This window comes from Taeniopygia guttata, chromosome 1 (assembly GCF_048771995.1).
Source record: "Taeniopygia guttata chromosome 1, bTaeGut7.mat, whole genome shotgun sequence".
Taxonomy (NCBI): Eukaryota; Metazoa; Chordata; class Aves; order Passeriformes; family Estrildidae; genus Taeniopygia; species Taeniopygia guttata.
Window position 1 is genome coordinate 2,370,280 of NC_133024.1, and position 26,504 is coordinate 2,396,783.

The 26,504-nt window shown below is 37.6% G+C and overlaps 1 protein-coding gene across 3 annotated transcripts in view; it reads right to left on the minus strand.

Moving 5' to 3' along the window:
- The window catches only part of CBLB (Cbl proto-oncogene B), a 121,139-nt gene that overhangs the window by 87,201 nt on the left and 7,434 nt on the right, over positions 1–26,504 (minus strand). For 2 of the 3 annotated variants that reach the window (XM_030283610.4, XM_030283564.4), the window contains exon 3: positions 24,090–24,340. The exons of the other annotated variant lie outside the window; for it this stretch is intronic. In XM_030283610.4, coding sequence (XP_030139470.4) covers positions 24,090–24,340 — 251 coding nt within the window. The remainder of the gene's footprint in view (positions 1–24,089; positions 24,341–26,504) is intronic. 3 annotated transcript variants of the gene reach the window in all.

Genomic DNA, 26,504 nt, shown 5'->3' on the forward strand with positions numbered 1-26,504 from the left:
TAAAACTATTCAAAGTTCTCAATATTTTAGCACGGAGTCTAATAAAGCAAAGAACAATAACAGGCTTTCCTGGACTGTATTTGTGGAATCAGAACATAAATAGAATAGAGAAGTATTGCAAATACATTACTGGTTATACTATAATTATCACAATGATAAAATATTGCACTAAAAGAGAAAAAATTGCTACCATTACCTTGAATATCACTTCAGTGTGTTGAGCTCAAGTCTACCTCTTTACTAAAAACTCAGTCATGAGGTTGTATAAATACTGCTCCTGAAATTGTGTCCTTCCTATAGAGACCAAAATATTGTATTTTTTCTCTTTTTTCACATTAGTAATTTGAAATATGTGTATAATATTGAAGAAAGCCTAATGAGGCAGACCACTGTACTTGAATTGGATCTCCATTTAGTACATGTGCTTCAAGTCATGGGTGCAATTCATGTTGCTCACGTAACAGTACAACTTTGGTTTATCACTCAGAATCGTGAACTCATAGGAAATGCTGAGCTGGGAGGGATCCATCAAGGTCATCAAGGCCAACTCCTGACCCTGTGCAGGACACTCCAAGAGTCACACCCTGTACCTGAAAGTGTTACCCTAATGCTTCCTGAACTCTTGTCAGGTTGATGCTGTGAAATTCCCCAGGGAGCCCATTCTCCAGGAGCCCTCTGGGTGAAAAATCCCTTCCTGATTGTTGAAAAACAATTCTCATTTTAACTGACTGATGTTTTTGTTTGACTAGCCAGAAATATTTACAGAAACTGCAAGTAGCTGTAGTTTTCTATTACAAACACACATGTTTCTTAAAAGATTTATTAGACAACAATGTAGTCTAGAAAGCTAAATCAAAATCAAATGCTGCAAAAAAATTTCACCCGCCATAAAATAACTCAGCAGGGACATAATAGCAAAAGAGTGCTCCCAAAGAACCCCAGCACAAAAAACCCCCTTTATCTAATGGCCAAAAGTTTCCCTGAATAAACTGGAAATACTTTGGTAAATCTCAGACTAGCTTGCACTGAACTTCTGTTTCTACATCACCACAAGTTTTACTTCATCAGCCCATTTCAGCAAGAAGAGTTTCTTCTGCTGGCCAGTTCCCATCACTAGCACAATCTGCAGAAGTAGATTGCATTGAACATCAATTTGTGAGATTATCATTGCTTCTGTCTTATGAAGACATTATTATTTCTAGTAATTTAGCACTGAGAGCCCCAATCAAAACTGAGCCCTTTGTTTGTCAGGCTCTGTACAAACCAGAACAGGAAGGTCTAAAGGCTTTCAAATAAGGATGCAAGACTGCAGGCAGCACAAAGACTAGCAGAGACACCAGAGGGTTGTGCTTCCAGCCAGAGGAGCTCAAACACGGGCTCTCAAGAACCTCAGGAGAAATGCCAAGCCCTGGACCTGAGGAGATGCTACCCCATGCAGCAGGGGGACATGCTGGGGGCATGCAGCTGGAAGGCACATGAAGATGCCCATCTTACATCTCCTGTTTACATGCTTGAGGGTGGGAAGACAGAAGAGCTGCTCATTTATTCAAGTCTAAACAGATTTAGGATCATTATTGCATTTGAGAAACACATGCCTAAGAAATATTTGCCCTGTATCTATTACAGAATCACAGAATAATGAGGGTGGAAGAGACCTCTAAGATCATCAAGTCCAACCTATGCCCTAACACCACAACTAGACTATAGCACCAAGTGCCAAGTCCAGTCTTTTTTTAAACATATCCAGAGATGGTGATTCCACCACCTCCCTAGGAAGACAATTCCAGTATTTTATTATTCTTTCAGTGAAAATTTTTTTCCTAATATCCAACCTAAACCTTCCCTGACGTAGCTAAGGCTGTGTCCTCTTGTTCTGTCAGCGCTGCCCGGTGGGAGAGACCGACCCCACCTGTCTGCAGCCTCCCTTCAGGAGCTGTGGAGAGCAATGAGGGCACCTCTGAGCTCCTCTTCTCCAGGCTGAACAACCCCAATCCCTCAAACGTTCCTCACAGGGCTTGTGCTCCCAGCCCCTCTCCAGCCTCGTTGCCTCCTCTGGACGCGCTCAAGCATCTCAATGTCCTTTCTGAACTGAGGGACCTCATCCACCTCTGCATAAAAATAGCTAAATGAAGGGTGCAAGGAGGAAAGATATGAGCTCAAAGCAATCAACACAGACTGAAACACAAGGTGTTGTTCTCTCTCAACATCAGGAAACACTTTTTTCCTGTGAGGGTAACCAAGCACTGTCTCAGGTTGCCCAGGGAGGTGGCAGGGTCTCCATCCCTGGAGACAGACAAAAGCCACCTGGATATGGTTGTGGGCAACTGGCTCTAAGTGGTCCTTCTTGAGCAGGGTGTTGGAACAGATGAGCTGCAGAGGTCCCTTACAACCACAACAAATTCTGCAATTCTGCAAACTCAATCAACATAAGTAATAATGTAAGGAATCACACGACTCATTAATTCCAAGAATAAATGCATGATCAGTAGCGTCACACTGTGACAGCAATATAAGAACAACGCTGATGTAATACCAGAAGTTTATGCCTCATTTAATTTAATAAGGTGTAAGTATCTATTCGTAGTTTAGTTGGTCCTGATCCCAGGTCAGTCTGTGAAAGACCTGAAAGTTTCAAAATATACATATTCATTTACATTAAAAATCAGAGAACAGAGTAGCAGTATAGAAGAATACTGGGGCAAAGTAAGACCATGTAGGAAAATTTAAACAATGTTTATATATGGAAAATTAATTATATCAAATAGCCTCATTTCATGTTGATTGTCATTTACTATTATAAACAAACTCATGCCTGAATACTCTCAAATTAATTGCTCAGTCTTCACCAGTACATGTCATACGATTGGTATCTCAATTTTCAGAAAATGTTACTTGCTTTAAACACAAGATTAAGCAAAGCACATCTCTAACTTTGAAGCAAAACAGAAGAATCCCTTTGGGAAGTGACTAGCTGTATTTACAAAGACTGGGCTGGTTATTTGCATGCCTGATGCTCAAAACAATGTGCTAGTCAAGCAAGGACACAAATATCCTGACAGAATTGTACTCAGGATACAGTCACAGAGTTCCAACAACATTTCCTTATAGGCACAGAGAAAAACTGATCAGCTTAACAGACACAAGAGAGCTGGCCTAGAAGTGAAAAGGGGAGAAAAGGTTAAACTTTTACAGCTTACAAAGTTTCATCCTACATTTGGTGTGGGTAAAGGAAACCACAAGTCTTACAAAGTTTCACTAATTTAACCTTAAATTTCTCTTTTAAACAGTTAGAAACCTACAAAATCCCTCCCTACATAAGACTTGTATACAATAGCACCCTGAACACTGCAGTCCATTGACTTTTGTCTTGCAGGTCTGCAAGGGGAGAGGAAGTTTGGAACTGTGGAGAGGCTCCTGCTCAGCACACAGTCAGTAACAGCTCAATAAGGGGCTGCCCCTGTCAAGGCGAGATTTAATCAACAGTATTTGAAATGTAGTTTAGACTGCTGTGCTAGCAGAATTCATCCAAACATCTCACAGGGAGGAAGCAGACCATGACAAATATTTCTTTTTACTGGCACTATACTTAGAGACGAACAGCTGTTACAGTGAGGTATAAACCTGCCTACTATTTTCAGCAAAAGCAGGAGGACAGTCATTCTTTGAGCTCTCTGGCAGTAGAGTTGTTGAACTGACGTGCTCTGTGCTGCTGCTTGGCACAACTTTGGCGTCTACAGAGCAGACTTCCCAGTTTCATGAAAGCTGGCCTTCACTCTGAGCTGAAGGGCACAACTGTTATGGATTCTATACACTGACTATGTGCCTTTCACAGCCCAAAACATGAATGGCAGACTGTAAAAGCCAAAGTGCAATAAATAGTGAATAAATAGTGCAAGAAACAGTGAAAACGCAAAAGACCAGCAGGAGTAGGGAGGTTCCAGCAGGAGTAGGGAGGTGATTCTTCCCCCATACTCAGCACTGGTGAGACCACACCTTCAGTGCTGTGTCCAGTTCTGGCCCCTCAGTTCAGGAAGGACATTGAGCCTGTAAATTGTGTCACTGAGGCTACAATCTCACTATTTGTGATCTAGTGGACTGAAACCTACTCTTATGTCAGCAGACATAATGAAGCAGCTCAGGTAGTTAGTCTTTAATTAACTTTCCTTGATGACTTGTTTGCATTATATACTTCCCATAGAACACAATATGATAAACTAAACCCTTGGGAACCAAAACAAGGGACTGGTCAAGAACATCTTTGGAGTTATTTCCAATCAGTGGAAGTACATGTGAATTGGAGACCTGAGTTCATTAACAGCTCTTCAAGGAAATAAGCATGTCTTACACATCAGAATACATCCTGAGCTTTAAAATGTCAGCCTCTCACTGTGTTATATTTATAGCCCAGCAAATTAATATTCTGCTTTTCTAAGCATAACTAAACCAAGCAGCTTAAAAGTCTGCATGGTTGATGAGTTTTGAGGTACAGCTAGTCCCAAATCTTCAGACATACCCTTCCAGGAAATGCCATAGGATTTCTCCAGACTTCCTGTAACTCTACCTTTTCTTACATATGTCTAAATATTACTAACAGTGCTCTCTCTTGAAACGTACCAAAGCCACAGGTTGCTTCCATGGTTCTTCCCTATTCAGCCTAGGGGTGAGAAAGCCACGTGGCTCTGTCTCAAAGACCTTGCTCTCTTATTTTGAAAGTCACATGCTGCTTTTAGACTTAACAGGTGTAACAGTCTATGCCTACTGAATGGCTGAAAAAGAAAAAAGAGAATTTTATTATGAGTTTTTACCTATTTACATCATTTTGGTAAAGGCTTTGGTCCTCCACCTACAATCTGCTTCCTTGCAGCTCAACTGTACACGTCCTTCTGTATAAAACATACATATAAGTTAGTAGACAAAAATCAATTACCCTTGCATCATGGTAGCTGCTTTCTTCCCTCCAAAATGGAATTTTGTTAGCTTAACAATTTTTATAGCTTAACAACTGAATAGAACTCAAGGTGACTTAGCCACTCCCACATCATCAGGGAACTTCTTTTTCAGTGGAGTTTCTCTCACACTACATTCCTCCTCTGTGCCAACATTGCTCCATTCTCATACGTCACCTTACCCAAACTAAAGTGTGCAGGGAGGTCTCCTCTCCAGTCATTTACAACCAAATTTGTCTGTGGCTCTGTTTTCAGTTCTACTGTCATCCAGCTGGTATCTATTAAACACATGCAGTGGACTATAGCTCAGCAAAGGCAGCATTAGATGTATCCATACCCCAAAGCTCCCCACAGCTTTCCTCCTCCAAAGAAGGGGAAAAAAAAAGGTGGCAGGGGGAGAAAGGGACTGGAAATCTCTGTTATCAGCAAACATCCTGTTAACTTCACTCACATGAGCCTATGTGATACATACTCAGTAAGAATTAAACTGAAACCAGAGTCTATTGCAGAAAAAAAAAAAAGAAAAAAGAAAAAAATTTATCTGATATCAGCTGCTACAACATTAAAACAGATAATATTTTAGGACAGTTATTTATACATATATATGACTGCTCTCTGCAAGAACCAAAATGAAAGACAGGACATGGACCTTCCCTCAAACTTGTGAAGAAAATTAATTATTTCTCTCCTCCCTGGCTTCAGGTGGCCTTGCTTGAGCAGAGGGGTTGAACCATATTTTCTCCAAAGGTCCCTTCCAACTTCAGTTATGCAAATCCTAAGATCAGCATGCCCACTTGGAAATCCAAGTCTAACACGAAATAAAATTGAGGAGTTGACTGTTCAATGCTAACGATATCGCTTTTTCAGAAAAAAGACTGAATTTCCAGTATAGAAAGCTAAATAAATAAATACCAACTCAAAAAGGAGTAAGAGATAAGATTCCCACAAGGCACAATTCCCAAGCTGTGTGGTGAACTGAAGTTTAAAACCAGTTTCTGTGTGTCCCCAGCTATGTCCTGGAGTATTACCTGTTCAAGAGTTGAAGTTCAGATGGGAGGGAGCATTTCTGCACTGAAAATGGAGACACTGGACAGAAGATGCTGCAGCATTCCCTACACTCAGGCAGGCACAGCAACAACAGCCAGCTGCAGGAGAACATTCCTGTTCTAAGGGCAAGCTCATTTTGAGAACAGCATTTCTTCATTCACTAGAGCTGAAGACAAAATTCAGGGTGACCTTTGGAAATAAAAACTGATCAATTTAGCTTTAAAACCTCCACGTCCTCATCACAAACTTCTGAATACTTAGACACAAGAGTGGTAATATGAATGTAGGTTTAATCATGGGTGAGTCACTGATGCCTATTGCTCAGCTTGGCACCTTTCTCACATGCTGGTGCAAATCATTGCATCTTACCTGTACTATATATAACCAACTCCAAAATGCTCTATTTCCTGTTACTGGAGCAGAAGCTAATTCCATTCTCCTGTTCTCAAGCAGCTAAAAAGAAATGCTTACAACTGATTAAGTTCACTTACTCCAGCTTTGCTCAATAAACAAAATCAGAAAAATCCAACGTTTCATGGAAATTTAATTATATAATGTGGTTCTGCTATTATTCATTATATCCACTGTGTATATACTTGATGCCAGGGAATGTCTAAAGAGTTTTTAATCCAGATTGGTAGTTATCCACATAAAAAGTAAATTTGTCCTAGTAACTCTACATCCAATGTGCTAGTTTTTCCAGGAAAGATCACCCTGGTCTTACAGCAAATCCCTAGATCAGAAAGGGATCTAACAAATGCAAATATCTTCTTAAGTATCCTCCCCTTTTCAGTAACAATATGGAAGCAGAAAAATCTTTAGCATGATATAATACAGGAATCAAAGCAAAAGCCTGAAGAGCTGGAGACACTCTTCCTGGCGCTGCTCTGAACAAGCTAGATAATCCTAGGAAAATTGCTTTCACACCTCTCTATATCTCAATTTCCACAATTTCTAGCTGAAGAAAAATCTAAAAGCACTTTTGTATTAGGAACTAAATACCATATAAAAGTCAGGAATATGGCCAAAATCCCACTTGTACTTATTTCACACGTAACACTAAGAGGTCAGTCGTTGTGTAAAATATACAAACCACTGGCATGTGAGGGTGGGAATCAAATGCTTCTAAGTCTTTATCTACACATTAGAACATTACTGAATATGATTCTAAATCAACTTTCAGAAACACAATGCAACAATGATTTTAAAATAATGCTTAAAAAAATGTCTTAAAGTGCATTCATCTTCTGTCAAGCTTTAGACAGGCATGAAAACATATATTAACTTTGATATAAACTGTCTTATCATATAAGCTTATTAAAATAACAATGCAAAAATTAAACAGGAGGGGTTTCTTTGACAAAAAACCTTAGAATTATAGAACTATTTTGCTAAGTCAGATATTAAAATTTAGAGCAGTTGCATCTCCAACAGTGAGGTAAGTAATATAATAAAAACCATAGAATACAGCTCTGTTTTGATATATTTTGAGCCAGCTCAAAATTGGAGTGTGTGGGTTATTTCCCTACACACTCCAATTCAAAACACTTCCATATGAGAAAAGCAAAAGCTCAACTTCTTTCATCCTTAACTTGATCCCTGTGTCAGCATTACAGAGTATAACTTCACTAACACAAATACATTGGGATAATACCACCTTCCACAGACACAAAACTGTGTGTTGATAAATTGTGATGCATCGTATTCTTCAGCTCTGTTCCTGAGGCAGCCTTTGCCCTGAAAATGAGCACATTTCATCCTGCAAAGCAGCAGATGCACTGACATCCAAAAGCATGCACTAGCTGTTTTTGGAAGGAATGATGGCACGAGTAGCAGAATCAGCAGTTTTGGGTCTCACGATTCTGAAGATTTCTGGACAGCAGCCACTGTTCAGCATTTCCTTTAAAACTTACAGTAAGGGACAGAGAAAATGAAACCAAAGCAGTTTAGTTAGATAGCTTTAGGTTAAAATGAACGCACAACAAATTAGAACTTACTGCTGGTAAATCAGATTTGAATAGACATTCAGCTGTTTAATAAATCTTGCTTAATTCTTTACTGCAAAGAACACTCAAATACTCCAACTAGCTTTGACTTAAAAGAGGTACATGAACTTAGTTCAGTCTTCAATTTAGCCACAAATTCCAAATTAAGTAGGTACCATAAACCAAATGGAATCAAATTAAATTACACACTTGAAGCACTCCTTGGAGAGTGCTATTGACTAAATGTTGATTCTCTCAGGAACAAAACACTGAGGTCATATATAGCCAGGAGAAATAAGACATGTGCATTGTGTGTGTTTTTATCATGAACTCTCAATAAATTTGACTAACTACTCTAAATGCCTATGCCTCTATCCATAAAAAGAGATTCAAAGAGAAGGAAATCCGAGGGGTCATTTGCTTTTACACAAACTAAACAACTGATCATGTGCTACTAAATGTTATAACAGAAAACAGAATATTTATTCATGTCATGCCTACTAATTTGCCAAAAAGTCAGAGGCCACAAAGATAGCAGGTTCAAGGGTGGGTCAGTCAGGACTTCATGAATCTTGCCTCTCCTTCACTCTTCCTCTGCAAGATTTTATCTTCCAACCCCCCCTGGCCATACCTAACACCTTTTAAGAGTGTCACAAGACCTCCACAAAGCCCAGTGCAATATATCCCAACTCTGACTGCACCAAATTCAATCCACTAACTTAATGAGAAGAAGTAAATTAGGCTTCTTTTAACACTCACTTCTGTTGCATTGCTTTTCCCCACAATTTGCAAACCAGATTTCAAATTAGTTTGCAGCTAAAATCTTATTAATATTTTCTTTGCAACAGAATAGGAACAGAACAGTGAGAAAAGGTTTCCACTATTTAATTTAGAAAGCACAAGTTCAGGCAGTATCAAGTACCTATCCTCTAATGGCTCATGTGCAGATTTCTTCAAACAAATTATACTAGACAGGGTACACCAAATTGTGAGGCAAAGCAAAACTCTCAGTGTAATCACGTATCTCTGATAAAAAGCTAAAGTATGGTTGTTTAAAAATAAATCCCTCTGAACATAAAAAACTAACTACCCTTTGTAAGACCACTTTGAAGAATTAAAGTATTGTACAAATGAAACTGCCATTCAAACATTAACAACATCAAAAAGAATGAAGTAAGCTTTTTGTGAAGGTCTGGTGAACATTTGCTGGACTGGAAAAATAAAAATGTTCTCTAATTATTCAAAGATGAAAGAGTATCTCTTTAAGTGCATGTGATTGTTTGAATAGTCCTTGATGGGACAGCATTATTATTACTTAGTTCTTTCCATTATAAGCTAAAGAGTATTTAAAATCTCAGCTGTCAGTGTAAAACTATGTTATAACACTGCAGTCATGGACAGCTGTATCTGCTGACTATATTATTTTTGCTCCCCAGGGGCCATACATTCATCCTAAATTCACAGGGGAATCAAGCCTTGTGGAAGAAGGAACCCTGGGGACATTTTAGCAACACTGCACTGGGGAGGGAAGGCTAATTATGAAAATGAGGTAGAACCATTACAGTGGGAGCTCCAGGGTATGTAGGACTTACACAGAAATGAAAGTAGTTGCAAAATAAGAAATATGATTAATCCAAGGCTATTCAAACACCTTTTTTTTTGTTATCATGATTGGTGTGCATTTTATCATCCATCTAGTTACTCTTGAAATGAGTATGCTGTTATAAATGAAAATTAATTTTGTAATATTAAACCCAGAAAGTGTATGGTCTTCATGAAAAACTCCAAAAGGGTACATAAAATTAAAATGCTATCAAATACACCTTATTAAGCAGAATCAAATCTATATGAAACTTAAATTACCCTCAAATGTCCAGAATATCATCAAACATTCAGACTTGCATAGGCTCTCATCACTGTTTCAAGTATTATTAGATGGTATCTTAAAAAGTAACTGCCTAAAGAAATTTTGATTTTTGTCTGAGGTTCGTGCAAGTTCCCTCTATCTCTGATGTGGATCATTCAGAGGAAACATGCAAATATGAGCTTTGGCATCAGCCATAGGAATTTAATCCAACATCAGTGCAGCCTGATGCTAAAAAGACAGAAGCATTTACAAGCATGATTAAGTAAACAATCACATTTACAGATGGAGAAAATAGGACACAGACCTTCTAATGACAAATTATGGCCATCATCCTGCAGAGCTATTTACTGCAGGACACAGTAGTGGCTGATCATCTATGCATATTTATTGCACTCTAAATTAGATCTTTACACAAGATCTAATGCCTTAGTGACCTGCAGACTTCATTGCAGACACGTAATTCTCTTGGACTAACATTAAAAGGAACTCAGACTACAGTGATTCATCTAACCAGCAGAGCAGTTGGGTTGCATACCCAACACATAAATGTGTTATGAGCACTGCTAGCTACCTGATTATATCCAAGAGCAGGGCATCACCTGGGTCATTCTTTCCCCTGCAAGTTCCACCCACGCCCAGAAAGGACCAAAAGGTTACACCAGGGTTTGCTTCAGGGCTGAACCACTCCAGCTCACACAGGATAAGCTCTTGCAACATCTGGGCTCATTGTCCTTTGCAGTCAAAGTTTTGGGTTTCAGAAGATACTTCGAAGTTTGGGGAGGGGTTATGGTTAACTGGTGGGAGTGCACTGACAGGGTTTCAGAACAGAAAGTCTCAGGTTTCTGCCAATTCAATATTCCTTTATCAACATTGATTGGTGTTTCCTAAGGGAGGCACAAAAATTAAGGTCAGCAATTTGCATACTTGCTGTCACTGTGCATATTGCCTGATGTATTGCACATCTAGTTCCTGTCAAAAGGTTCAAATAAGCCATGAACAGGACTCATTCCATAGAAAACAATAATTAGAATAATCTACCACTGCAGAAATGTGGGACCACTGGATGTGTAGAGCTGCACAAGAGAAGTGTTTTTACAGCAATGTCCCACCCACCCATCTTTCCTATCAGGGATGCTCAGAGGAGCTCTTTTCAGGGGTTCTCAACTGGGATTTCAAAATGTGGAAGAACATTGCTTTGCTTATCTTCAAACTGCAGGCTTGTCTTGTTGACCCACTGCTGCTCAGATGAAACCATTTGCCATTTATATGGAGGCTTGTAGGTGGCATTCAGCTAAAGAGGGCTGAAAACACATTCATTTAAAATAAAACTTCTGTCCAGCAAATACAATCACACATAAGTAAATCCCGAGATATAACACAACATTTTGTTTACAGCATGTAGCTTTTGAAGCTGTAGTAGCAAGTTATTGCTCCTGCACACAAACTGAAATGTTTGAAGTCTGCCTGTTTCAACATCCAGTCTGAACTCTGCTCCTACACAGCCACCCACACAGGACAGATCAGCACATCCTGCCCCATGGCTTGCCCTGCTGCATGTATGGAACAAGATGCTTTCTTAATTAGGCAAAGGCTTCCAGCAAAAAAACATCGTAACTTGGGGGAACACAGTTTATATACTGTCACAGTTCAAACTTACCCCGTTTCTCAGTATGTTAAAAAAGACTGATTTTATAAATAAGGGAGACACCAATTAATTCAAGGCTATTACAGTGATAGAAACTCAATCAGATGAAAGAAATTCAGTGAAACTGGAGGTTCCCCATACTCAATTACTACAGAAACATAATTGCTGTTCAGCTTAGACAACAGTCACAAGCCCAAGGCAATATTTATTCACCACAAATCCCTTACAATTCCTCAAAATAGTGGCATTCCCTATAGGTTCAGGACACTTAATGGTGAGGTACTGCTTTAGAGTTAAGAGTCTATCATGACACTAGGCCTCTAGATGTATTCCATCCAATTTGCATACAGTCATTTAAATCAGCTTACATTCACCTGGCAAAAAATTACACTTGAAAACTACAATGGCTGAGACTGTGTGTAAAGTTCTACCACAGACAACTTTCACATGCAGGCTAAAACAAGGCTCTTAAAATAGGGAACTATTCTGGAAATGCTGACACATCTTTAGCACTGTGAGTGGGCGCCAGTATAATACACACATTGTGTACACATATGTTGCTGTCTTCCTGGGAAGCTGAGCTGAAAGCCCACATGGTTGATGTGGGACAGCAGGAATGCCTCTTTGAAAGCACTCACACTGCTTATTCATAGTATCTCAAACAAAACCCAAGGCATATGGTAAAATTATGCCATTTCACAAAACAGCACTTATGGCAGTGAACAATCCTTTTGAAACAAAACTATCCTTGACACTTCAACAAAGAAAAAACCACCTTGATGACAGAATTTACACACAACAGCAAGCATTCGAATAAAAATAAATCTTGACAGCTAGAATTGCAGAGGTCATCAACAGTTTAATAAAGTGAGTTACATCCATCACAAAAAACCTACTTCACTTGTTCTTTTTCCACTAAAGCACACACCCACTTATAGAAGGTCAGACTCCCCAAAGAAAAATGAAACAATAGATGGACCATCTGCTGTTACACAAAGCAAATTGAAAATCCAGGAATAGGATACATGGGAGCTGTACTAAAATCAGCACTACCATTTGCTTTCACTTCAGATTCTCAGCTAAGCTTTTAGAAACAAAAACAAGGAAGAAAGGCTACCACACAGCAAAGCTGTAAGAGAGAGACACAAGCATACATAAATGTAAAAAAGAACATGAAACATCTTCTGAGGCATTTTTTTTTTGGCAACTCTAATCCATACACCAATTTTCCAGTGACAAATACTCTTCCTTCTGTTAATACAGCAAATGGCTGGCATTCATGGAACTGATGTTCAACAAGGATACTGAAGGATGTGACAGGTATCTTAAATTGCATAGCCATGAATATCCACAACTGAAATGTTCTTCACAGCTGTCAATTGATTTTACTCTGAGGTTTACTTGTCATTGCCCCCCTCCCAGTTTATTTAGGCACATCAAGCACATAGCAAACAGAACTCCTTAACAGGCTTAAAACAAGTGTGAACAAATAACTGCCCAAGGAAAAGACTGCCTTGGAAAGACTTTCTGCACAGTACAACATCCCTTGAAAACAAAGCACAAATAAACAAAGAAACAGTACATTTACATGGCTCTTTTTCCCAGCAGGTGCCTCAAACTGGTCTAACAGATATGACTCTTCTGATCCATTATGTTTGATGGATTTAGCCACTAGACACTTCTACCATATTAAAATAGATATTAAGAGATGGGTTTTGCTCTTTTTTATTGCTTTGTTTACTCTGAGTAAACATAAGCTAGCTTATTTCACTAATACAACCCTTTCCAGTAGGCTGGGTGCACTGGGTTTATAAGTTTTGAGAAGGTATATCAAAATCCTTTCAGTCATCCACTCCAATAACAAGCTGTATTCTCAGAAATCATTAAATAAAGAACTGATTTTTAAAACAAATATCCAAAAATCTGTCCTCTGAGTCCATTTAAAGATATATTGGAAGATTTTAAAAAACTATGCTTATTTCTTAGGTTGTACGTGACAGTATAGCACCAATAACACTAAATTCACGCAGGGCAAACAAATGAAAACCCTGAAAAAACCTTTTGCACTTTCAGAAAAGCATTTTTGTATTCATATTCCTCTTGAGCCACTAAAAAAACCGGTATGTGGTATTCAAACACGTCTCTTCCTGGCATTGAGACTCATTATATTAAATGGTGCTTTTCTACTCTAAACCAATCTGTGAGTGCCAACATCACCAAGAACATGGAGGTAAGGAAGGAGAAAGAGGGAGGACAGGGCAGGCCCAAATCCCTCCATCTTAAAACCTCTGACCTCCATGTACAAAACCAGAACCCCCTGTACAGCACTCAAAAATTCTTCCCTCTACTTTGTGACTACTTCTACTATAATATCTAAACTTTTGTGACTTCTTGTTCTTCCTGCAAGGTTGGTAAATCATTCCATGGCTCAAACCCAAAATCACAGCTGTTTCCAGCTGCCTGCCAGGGTCTCAAATGCTTCTGACCTGGGCCTGGAACCTCCAAACATGTCTGAGGGACATTTTAAGTTCTAACAATAAGGCAGGATTCCTTTCAGACATTCATTCTGTCAGTCATACATGGGTGTAGTTAATGAACCCACACAAGCCCAGACTGGAGGACAGCTCACCCCTGCTCCATCCTCTGTCTTCTCCATGGCTGTGCTCTGCAAGTGATCAGAGCCCCATTCCTCATAGGGCATTAATTATAGGGATTAACAGTAAAAGGAAACACATGAACAGGATGCTACATACTTTTGGGTTTGTGTGGGTTTTTGTGTTTTTTTTGTGTTTTTATTTTTTTTCTTTTAATCTTAGTGTATTTGCTACAGCTACGAATCAAGGATTAGGAAGGATGTGCAGAGATCTGAACAAAATAGTACAATACAGTCTTCCAGTCTGCCATATTAAAGAAGACCATTTAAAAAAAAAAATAGTGGAGAAGAGGATTTCAGCCTGCTGACATATGACTTTTTGAGCAAGACAAAAAAACCTGGCTATATTTCCCACATTTTCTGTATTTCCCCAATTTCAGCACAGAATGTGTATTATTAAGCTGTAAAACCATGGGAGCATTAGCCACTGGGAATGAGCTGTCAGTAAGATGCACTTATGAAGTGGATTAAAAATTCTTATGAAGCTAGAACAGACAAAAGCCTTGATCAGCACTCCTATCACCCACCATTAATCTGCTGCTATAATCAAAAAGCATGTAACTGTAAATGTTACTCTAAATTCTAGAAAAACCTGGAACTGCTGTACTGTAAATTAAATGGCAAAATACTTACATCTAAGTGACCTACTATGACTCAGGCAACCAGAAAAAAATAACCTAACTAAAAATAAGGCATAGCTGTACAAACTCAGAACAAAAAATACAGAGAATACAGAGACAGCCTATTCATTGTGACCAACTCAGCATTATTGAGTTGATCTAGCAACTGAATATGTGCTTTTCCTGTTATAGGGTTTCAGAGCTGAAGGCCAGAACAATATTTCATTTCAAACAGATTCGTTTTTTTCCAGTATTTTAAAACCAAACACTTAAAAATGAAGAGACAAGAACAAGCTAAGTTAACATAACATAGACATCTCCTTTATTGCTGGCACATTAGGCAGCCAGATGTTCTTAACAGAGACTGTCATCATTTTTAATGACAAACAACAGTTGGAACACAGGTTCTCCACTTCAGGATTTTCACAACAGGCTGTATATCTGAACAAACAGAAATATTTTCAGGGTCTATTTGCTGCATTATATCTTCCTTTAACATGCATGACATTTATAGAGTATTAAATACAACTTACAAGCTTTACCCTATGTGTACTGATGGAAGGCTTACACACCATATTTGCTGAAACTTTTTAATTTGACTTTAAAGAAATTATTTTTCTTCTGTCAAAACTAAGTGTTCTCTACAATTAAGAATGGTGCTCAGGGATTTTAATACTAAACCTTAAAGTAATCTGATAACACAATAATTTAATTTTTTACAGGTTACACAATGACTAATTCTCTATAGCCCCATAAACTGTTCAAAATGCTGACATGAGGACATCTGAAGGTGTTTCTCTTTGTCTTTTCACATTCTCCCACTGAAGAGCAGTTAGAACTAAAGGCCTGCTTTAGGATGTACACCTGCCAGCTCCCAGCAATTAATGACTGCTATTAAAAAAAAATTAAACATTGTTCTAATAAATGTTCTTGGGTACAAGACATTTTATTACTGACCCTGCATTTCATACTTCCCATGACGGACATTCATGACTCAGAATCAACTCCGAAATGAGTTCACAAAATATTCTGTTGGCTAAGGACCATTTTCCATTGGAAAAATTTGAAAACAGATGCTAATACATTTGCCTGTCTTACAGTAATGCCTTTAAACTCGTAACAGGAGGCAATTTTTTTATCATGCAATCATTTCTTAAACAATACTGCATCGCCCAAAGTGTCCTATTTTAAGAGGGATAACTAACAAATGAACTTATCACCTCTTAAAAGCAACAAGATTTATGATATAGAGCCAATGAAGGTGTTTGGGTTCTTTTCAGGACAAATAAAAAGTTTAGTAAAAGCCTTCAGAACATTATTGAGGCCTAGCACACACACAAGAAACAACTAAGATGATTAAAATGTTTCTTTGTTCTTACCGTCATCAAGACTAGAATTTGTCACAGAATAATCACCTACACGAGCTAGGAAACGATCACAGATTTTCCATTAGGTAGGTTTCACTTCTTTGAATAGGTGTCCTGGTTCCAGCCAGGGCAGGGTTAATTTTGGCAGTAGCTGGGATGGGGGGCATGGCCAGGATCTGGAATTATTCCATTCCACCTCAGGTCACTTCCTTCTGCTCAGAGCAGAGCCAAAAGGAACACGGTCAAGCACCAACTCTCCATTTTGTTATTAACATAGGTACTGCTCCTGCTCCTTTTCTCATCTCACTACTGCTTCCAGAAAATCGCTCTGTCTGTGCCTTTTGTGCCCCCAGCTCAAATTTTTTCTGCCACTGTAGAGTCACAGCTTGCCAAAAATCAGCTAATAGCAGTGAAAGGCTAGCTCATCAGGTGGGCTGTCCAGGTCTCCAGTGGAGTACTGATCTATATGTTGCATCAGATACCATACTAAAATTACATCTCTACTGTTTGACCACTCAAAAATTATAAATTAAAATCCTCCTACAGAGAGATCACAACAAACTTACCCATACAGAAATTAAATTAAGCTCAATCCATATGCCAGCACATACTATAACTTTCATTGTATAGCCCAGAAATGTTTCTTAGGCATCTACTACTTATACGTTTCCCCTTTAGTTCATTGTCTTGTATCATAGTAGGAAGAAATACAGTTAAATCTTTCTCTACATTGGATACACCAGAAGTAACGTACTAATTAGTATGACCAAATAGACTAAAATGAACAAACAATTACTTCTTCAACAATTTTCTTGCAAGATGAATACGACCTGCCAAGATATTTGCAAGATATAAATACAGTAAAGTCAGTACACTGTTTAATATATATTTCACTTTACACAATGTTAAAAATTAGGTAATGAAACAGATCATGGGGAAAATCTTGCATTACAAGATGGGATAGCTCTTTAATTCCAACATGAAATCTGAGCAAATGATGGCAAAAGTATTCTTTATTTTATCATATGCTAGAGACAAATATAAAAACATTTCAATAATGAATACTTTGGTTGCACTCAAACCAGAAAGATTAAAAAGGCTTTTAGGCATCTGCATTATTAAGTAGACACTGATGACAGTCACCTGGTTGCTTGTTCAGGAAGTTTATCCCTCACATAAATTCACTTTCTGACTTCTTTTTCCATCTGCACTATGGGTTAAGATCTACTTCTTTTCAGAGGTTACTCTTGGTCCTTTGCATGGATTACTCATCCTGCTTATTTGGATTTTTTTAACAGCTTTGTTCACTGCACAGTCTTTTGTGTAAATATCACATTTTCTTTCAAATCAAGCAAATTATATCCCTAAAATCAAGAGAATATGCTTTTAAATCATTTGGAATTGCTCAGTATAAAAGAATAAAGCATGCCAACATATTCATCTTGAAAGCAACAAAACTGTTTTGTGCATACAACAGCAAACCTACCTTTTTAACAAATCCTTGTTCCTCCAATACAAATTAATCATATTAAAGCTTTGCCTTGATCTAGAGCATGCACAGCATTATTTGCACCATCTGTAAAGACAAAGTTAGCTTGCAAATGTGCAGCCACTGATAAAAAGACTTACTAAATAATTATATTAACTCTGTTATTTTTAGTATGAGTCAAGTAAATTAACTTGATTAATATCAAAGCAAAGAACAGAATAGGAAGAAAAAAAATTTAAGTCAAATGATCACAAAGTATTTTAAAAATTCCATGACATTATCAAAGTACCCCCTAGCATGCCACATTTAAATGAATGGAATAAAGTAGTTCCATCCATCAGCTTTTCCATCAATATCCCACTCTGTCATTTTTGTTTTGAACTAAAACTTCACCTGTGTTAACCAAAACATATACTGCACTTTTTCAGATGAAGGTTATTTCTTACTCCTTACTATAGGTTTGATACATAGCAAGCATATCTTCTAGGCTGGTTTTTTGATCAAGCATTCCTTGGACAAAGGATTACAACTACAGCACGTTTGTTTTTACAAACTGGCTTTGCTTAACTTTCAAAGAGCTTCTATTGACTAACCAGCAAGTGTAGCACTTGAAAGTGATTATTCCCAACCTTTTTTTCATCTCTTTATAGAATAAAAGCAGACTTTTATTCTTTCATGTTTCTAATTTCCAATGGAAAACTATGCCACAGAAAATTAGGAAAAAGAAACCATTTCTTTTTGTAGCCTAAAAATAAAATTATATGTGCTTATAAGTTTAGGCATACATTTCATAAAAATGGATCCTTTCTTCTATAATCTTCCTTGCGTTCCTGCTTGCATGGCAAGCAACTTCCAACATGCAGGCTAATGTTGAAGGCATCCTAAAATAAATATAAATCACTGAATATAAAATACTTCTGGAGATAGAGAAGCAGAGACCAAGTTCTCTAAAAATCAAATGCACAGAGAGAAGCGATTGATGAAAGATTCATTCAGGGCCATTACAGGAGAATTCCTTACTACATGCTAAATTCAAGATCAGCATTGTCTGCTCCTCAGAAAGTTCCCAAAGTTGGTGTTTATCACACCTAAAAGCAAAATTCTATTTATAGCTGGTGCCCATGGTCTGCCCCCACCACACAGACCCTGCAGGCAGGTATGGGGAAGGGATGTGAGACCAGAAATGGGTATTGGTATCCTCACTGCAACAGAGCATTTCCAGACATCTCTGACCAAAAGTACTACATATTCAGAAAAGCAACTACTTCCCCCAGTTCATTGTGCCATCCTATAGTATTTGAAATAATTAAATTGAAATAATATAGAAAAATATGTCAGTTTAGATACTGCAACAGTCATTTTGTATAATCCTAGCAGCAGAACTATCATTAGCTTTATCATAAAGGAAACTAATATATGGAAAGCCTACAGGACTGATGCCCCTAACTGCACTTTTTGAGAGCTTTCATACCTGCCTAAAATGAGCATCAATGGTATGGCGCCTTAAAATTTGGCAACAGCATCACACACACTTTCATGAGGCATAAATAATTATACAAAAGACAACAAGGAAATTATCAGACTGTGTATATATCCCCTTACAACCAGCTGAAGTCTGCTCAGACATGACTGCCAACACCACATTACTTGTAAAATGTTTGGAAGAGACCTTTCACTAACAGAAAATGCTGTCTGATTTTAGAAGAGTAAAAAGTAAGAGAAAGTGCACATATCTCTCCTCTACTAGAACTAGAAATGAATCAAGAATCTAAATCAATTATAAGAATTTACAAGCCATTATTTTTTTCACGAGGATCTTTTTGTGGTTTTAAAATCCTTGTCTTTCTCTGCAATCTGAATAAATGGTTGCCTCTAAGTAACTCTGGTACTAATACTTCCTTTGTTCTTAATTGACAATACCCGCCCCCGAGCACTAAAAATGATAAAAAAAATCTAAAATTCAAATACTGCCTTACAACAACTGCAGTGTTTGCATTTGTGCTGAGAACAAGCTGTCATAATACTGCTCTACCATTTGTAACCTCCACGTGTTCTCACCTGCCCGCTGCAACAAGAGTCTCTTTGTCTGAAAAGTGTGTTTGTGTAACACTCCTTTTTTAATTTCAACTATAACCAAAAATAGCAAACAGCTTGTGCTCCACCAAATCTGCACTGAAGCTCAGCTACTCATGTGGGTCAGGTACACCAAAGAGTTTATTAAAGCTGTTTGGTTTACATCTGGTTTTACATCACATCTAAGGAACAGGAGGGGAGAAGAGGGTGGAAATTCTCACTATAACATAAAAGCCTAAAAAAAAAAAAAAAATCACTGCATTTCCTTCTCCCATGCAACTCCATCTAATCAGTCATGCAGTCACTTTTCCCCAGAAGAAGCCTCTTTGTTAGAGGCTATTTATTGCAGCCAAGTTCCATTCCCAATTACCTTACCATACATTATATACTGAAAGAGAAAGTGCCCTCCTTTTTCTAGGGAGACACACAGGAGCAATGGGCCAACACTCCAGAAGACTTTCAAGCAGAGTAAGGCAACTTCTTTAACTAAAAATCAAGTGAAGGAATGATCTAAAAATACAGGTAAATAAATACAAGAGGGGAAAAAACCAAATACTAGATTCCTTTCTCTCAGGTTAAGCAAGATTAGACTAAAACAGTCAATATATTATATCTCTAAAATATGTTGAGACAATTTAAGTTTAGGGATTTACATATCAAGCTAAACAACAAATTGATGGTATGTATAGCTTAGGAGAATTTACTGGAGACCAAAAACTACATAATATGCTTGGAAAACAGAAAAAATCACAGGATACCAAGGAGCCCGTAACTTTTATTCAACAATTACCAAGTTATCTATGTGATAAAAGCCAAAACTGGCTCTATGAAAAGGGCCACTAACAACATCCTTTTCTGAATCTGTTCATTCTATTTGCCAAACAAAAAACCATCAGCCAAAACAATCTTAACTTCTCCAAACAAAATCATCCTGAATTAAAACTTGACTCTTCCTGATCCGTCCCACAATCTGCCGGGAGACACAAATAAGTTGTGAGGCTAGCTAAGTTATAAACTTCCTAAATTGCTATAAATAAAACAGCAAGGTTGCAGTGTAAGCAGAGGCAATAAGGAAGCAGGCTGAGTTACCTCACACTTACCACAGGACAGAAGTACACAAAGGGCCACTGCATTACAATTGGCACACCTGACATCCATCCTGATACTATTTTAACCTCTTATCAGCCCTTTACTTTCAGAATAAGGAGAAATAGATGAGGAATTTCTGCAGCAGAAAGAACACTGTGTACGTTAATGAACCAGTTCAAGAACCATAACTGATCACAGCTGCCAACATGGACTTAAGAAAGAGGAATGAACACTCCATAAACCCAGTAACACCCATGAAGAGTAACAAAGGAGAACTTGATCTATCATTTGAATTGCAGGTACAAGACTTCCTTAGAAGACTTCAGAGACTATAAGAATTCTGCACCAACATTTAAACAAACTGTACAATATAGAAACACATAATTTGAATCGAGACACCAAATGGGCAGATGCACAAGAGAATTTAATAAGACTTTCTAGACAGAAACAGAAATGGTTTTGTGATCACCTTGAAGGACTTCTTTGACTCTGACATTTCCTTCTTGCACACCTTCCTAACATTGACTACAAAATCACCATGGGTCTTCTTCTCTTGACAGCTTCATCTGTACCATGCACTACTTAAGAAATATCCATCTTCCACTTCTGGAATACCACTTGAAAACAAACAGCCAACTAACACTGCCTCAATCAAGGAGCATTTTTAAAGAGATTATTAAAATAGGTTTTATACTTTTCTGCCTCTCCTCACATAAAGGGCCTATAGTAGAAGGCGAGCAATATTAAAAGTCAGAAAATAAGTTCCATTTCAAGACATTCTTCTAAAGATATGATTTACAGGAAATCACAGGAAACCTCCCACTTGTCTCCATTAGTAAGAAATAAAGACTATGTCCAGCACCTTGAATGAATCCAAATGTAATCTCCCCGCTGCCACTTTATTCTTCCTACAGTCTTATTATTATAACTTATGTGCTTGATTGCTACACCTGGATAACACATTTGTCTCAAAAACTACCATTCAACAAAGATTTTATTTTTCCTGAATGCCTAATTCTGGAATACAGCAAAAGGGAAGGAAGTTTGGACTTCACTGAAATGATGCTTTCCAGCTTTAGTTTACTTCCCAATAAACAAAGGACAAAAAGAAAAGCAATGAAAAAAAGAAAAGAAAACCCCAAAACCTTCAAAGACATAGAAAGCCTTTTAAGAGTAGATGAGCCTGAACCAGTAATTCTAATAAGCTTGTGTTAATAACCTTTTAAAAAGTAAAATCTGTGACAAAAAGTAAAATTACTTCATTCACAGAAAGACTTCAGTGTGGACTATATCTACTATAGTTTATAGAACTTACTGGACATTATCTCTTACTTGACTGAAAGGATGTCATTTCGTTGAAGATACCGTATTCAGAAAATAGATGCAGTTAAGTACAAGAAACAAATTTGTAAACTCTATCTTCCCTTCTTAGCAAGACTCATCCAACAGAGTAAAGCTCTGAACTCCATCAGTTAAGCAAAATAAGATAGCTGCCACCCTCTGAAATACTAACTTTAAAAGCCTGAAATAGTTATTGTGATTCAGTGCACTTCTTTAGTATGATTTGGTTTAAAATCCCTCCTCTCCAACCATCTCACAAGAATTAACTTACTGCCCAAATAGACAGCAAATATGCTAACTACACCTTCTTCAAAGGAAGCACACCTGTGCTTCACAAAAAAAGTCTTATCACCACTGTTACCCTAACACAAGAACTGAAATGGGTAACTGGAAAGAAGCAACTCTAGCAACTGGAGTTACTAACATACTGCATGAGTGACTGCACAGAGCTCATAGCAAGTGTTTTGAAAAAGTGACCCTGAAATTTGCTTTAATTTTTGCTAACTTTAAGTAACTTGTAACAAGATTAGGGTTTCATACAACACAGGTAAGTCAAAATAAAACCTGCTTATATAATCCAACTTCTTCTGTCAAATTTCCCTTGTCATAACAAGCTGATATTCCCTTTGAAAGAAAATTATTTCTATCATTCTTCATCTAGCAAATGGGATACCTAAAATAGGTAGCAATAAGCTCAGTGATGAACAACTCTCTCAAGAAATCTGGTGAGAACACATATACAGTGCTTTACACACTTACAAATTCAAACACAAAAATATATTCATTCATCAAAATCTTTGCTGATCATTCAAATACCTTAAACAGTGTATTTTTCTACTCTTGGAGCATTTTGGCCTAAGTATATTCTCACCTGGACAGTCTTGATGCTAAGAAAAAAGTCCTTAGGTGTCAAGAAAATTTCAGACACCCTATCAAGCCCAAAAGACTGCCACAGTAGACTGAGTAGCTGTAATCATTGCCAAAGATCTGGAAGGAACATATGTAGAATTCAAACATAACAGCAGTGACTTTTACAAGAATGTAGACATTTCACTGCTTCTACCAACAATTTCACCAGCTGTAAAACTACACTGCCACCATGCCTGCCTCAGAGCTCAAGTGCAGACAGACAGAAGAGCAGGAATTCAGTCCTCCATTCATTTGACATCTCATTCCCCACTATCTCCTTTAAAAAGAGGAGACATCAGAAAGAGCATCTCTTTTAGTTTGAATAGATTTACAGTAATACCACACAAGGCAAAGAATAATGGCCACAACAATGCTGTATCCCCCTCTTCCCAAAACAAGACTGCAGATCTTGCAGAGAATTTCCTGAAATATTATTTTTTAAAATATTAGGTAATTAAATCAAATATTAAAAACATCTTCAATTACCACCAAGACTGCAGATAAAGTGGACGTTAATTCCTTTTATTAAAACTGAACCGTTGCAAATCAAGAATCCATTAGGTTTCTGAAAAGGTTTCACGGCATGAAACTAACATTATCATTACCTGATCATAAAATCACATCATATCTAAAAAGTGTGAATATTGTTTTGCTTCATTCCACCACTTGTGACACTCAAAGTCAATATCCATCATGGTTCCCAAAGTTTAAGGATCTAGGGTAGGGAGGGAGGTCAAGCTCAATCCAAGTGAACAGTCATTCTCTCTACCACAGGAAAAATTACATACTGTAAGCCCTGTGAATAAGTAATTACAATTAAATAAATGTTTTATGAAGGAAATGCACTTGGTTTTAAAGGTCACAAAGCGACAGATAAGAGCATACAGTGGAACAAATCCAGCAAATTACTGATTGAACTGCAGGGTCAATGAATCCAAGCAATAAATATTTCTGCTCTTTGAATAATTAAAAATGTCAAAACACAATGGCTGCAGAAAACAGTGTTAAGAATGCAGGCAGACCAGATGATCTACTTCATATTTAGGTATTTAACTTACCTGTCCTGTGACTGCTCTTCATACATTCTTTCCTTTCCTTCTTTAAAGAGTCTTATGGCCCGTTTTGATTTTTTCATAAGGCTGTCAATGTAGATTTTAAAATACTCATTCTCACTGAGTTGTGCAAGTTTCTGGTTGTCATCATATTTGCTCAGTATAAGTCGCAAATGTTGGTAAGTATCAGGTAGAATGTCAAGTATATAAGGTGGGCTGTTTTTGAGTTGAAGCTTTGGGTTTTGGCACAATCTTACCTACAAGCAAAAACAGGAGAATGTAAAAAAGACAAGAAATCCATTGACACAAAAACTGATCTGATATATTCCAATTTATTTGGTATAACATATTTTTCTAACCTCCAGTCCCAGAGAATTAAATCCTACTTCATTTATATTCTGTGATAGTCTCTAATGTCAAAAGAGGCAAAATTTTACTTAATCTTGTCATATCTATAAAAAGCAAACAAGCTTACCTACATATTTTGTGGATTTGCCCTGAAAGTATGCCTTTTCCTGTCTAATATATGCTAAGGAGCATATCAAAACACAGCATGCAACAAATGCCAAGAGCAGTACTTTCATACAGATGTGTTTGCTGCAGGTTAAGTATCTACTAAGAACTGACATAAATTACTTTGTCATCTGCTGGCTCTCTTTATACAACAATATAGCCTCTTGGAGGCTAAGGAAATTTAATTTTGAAAGCTCTGCACATAAGAAAATGGTCTGAAGTGCGATAGTGGTTCAAAAGTTATTACCTACAACACACAGACTTTAGGTCACTCAAAAACAGATATTGTAAACCAGGAAACAAAATATTTTAAACTCATTGTTTTCTAGCTCCTGGCTAGAATAGAAGTACAGTGCTTTGCTTTTGGCTGGGGGAGGAGGTGCCCACCAAAGCTTCTTTCTCATTCCCCTACCCATAACAAAAGTCTCATAGGTCAAGACAAGGACAGGGAGAGATCATTCACCAAATACTGTCACAGGTACTTAACCTCTCGACTTGGGGAACTTAATTCATTTAATTACCAATCAAATCAGAGTAGGGTAACAAGAATATAAAACCAAACCTTAAAAACACATTCCACCCACCACTCCCACTCTGTCCTGCAAATTTGATTCTTCAAATTAGTTTTTCTCCACGTTCTTTAAGGCATTGCCCCAGAGGCACCACTGCTGCCCATGGGATTGGCCTTGGCCAGCAGCAGGTCCTGCTTGGACAGGGGGAGACTTCTGGCAGTGCCTCAGCAAAACTGCTCCTGTAGTCCCTTCACTACTAAAACTTTGCCACTTAAACCAAATAGAAGAAAACATCTCAATGGACTTGGAATCATTATGATCCCAAATGGCAAAAAATATTGAACATATATTTCTCAAAGAATAAGTTCAGGCTGATAGAATACCTTTATTTGAATCTAGTTTCCACTGGAAATTTTACTGGAAGAGAAAGGTATTCTTTGTTTCCTACACATCCTTAACAGAACACGAGTAGAATTGTCTCTGAGCTATGTAAATTTTCTGATAGTTTGTTCCATAATGCTCTGTTCTAGAAGAAAAAGAGACTAAAACTAACAGGTAGTTTTTGACTGCTGTTGCACTGAGCTGTTCAGTGCACAGGGACACATACTAGATGTGTGTGCAGCTGTACATATGCAAATACTTATGAAAGAAATTAAGACCATGTGGTATAAAAGTTTTACAGGCATCATTTGGAGATTGCCACATTATATATTAGTGACTTTGACATTCTTTTGAGGTAACTAATGAGGTTATAAAAACATCTTAATACTGCTGAAAGCAGATTCCTATTCCCACTAATCTAGCAACTTGAAAAAAAATGCATCCTTGAGGTTTTCTGGGTGAGAGGGGAATGAACCTGTATCCTGTAATGCTCACCTCTCCAAATTCAGAGCTCTATCACTATTGCTGACCTCTCCTGTAATTTCTACATCTACACCACTGAGAAATTCACTGCCTTAAGATTGCTCCCACTAACAGACCTTTAACTCATTGTTATTTTAGTAATTTCTATTATTCTTTCAACTTTTAGACCAATGACATGTTGTAGAACAGGCCTTATCCCAGAGATATTTACATCTCAATAGGGAAAAAAAAAAAAAAGGAAGCAGGCAAATATGAATACATGAGCTGTTCAACATGCTGAAGAGTGGTTCAGAGACTGAACACCAGCAGTTTGATATTTCTAGACATAAACTGCAAAGTTCCACAGCAAGCTCTCAAATAATTTGGGAATTCCTTAAAGTAAAACATATTTGATCATCTCTTGACCAGCAATGGACTCTGAAACTGCAATACACAACTGCAAGAGCTTCAAAACTGAAAATGACATTTATATTTTATGATATAAAGATAAGGTCACCAGGATTTTAAAAAAGGGAAAACAGGGGCCTGGGTT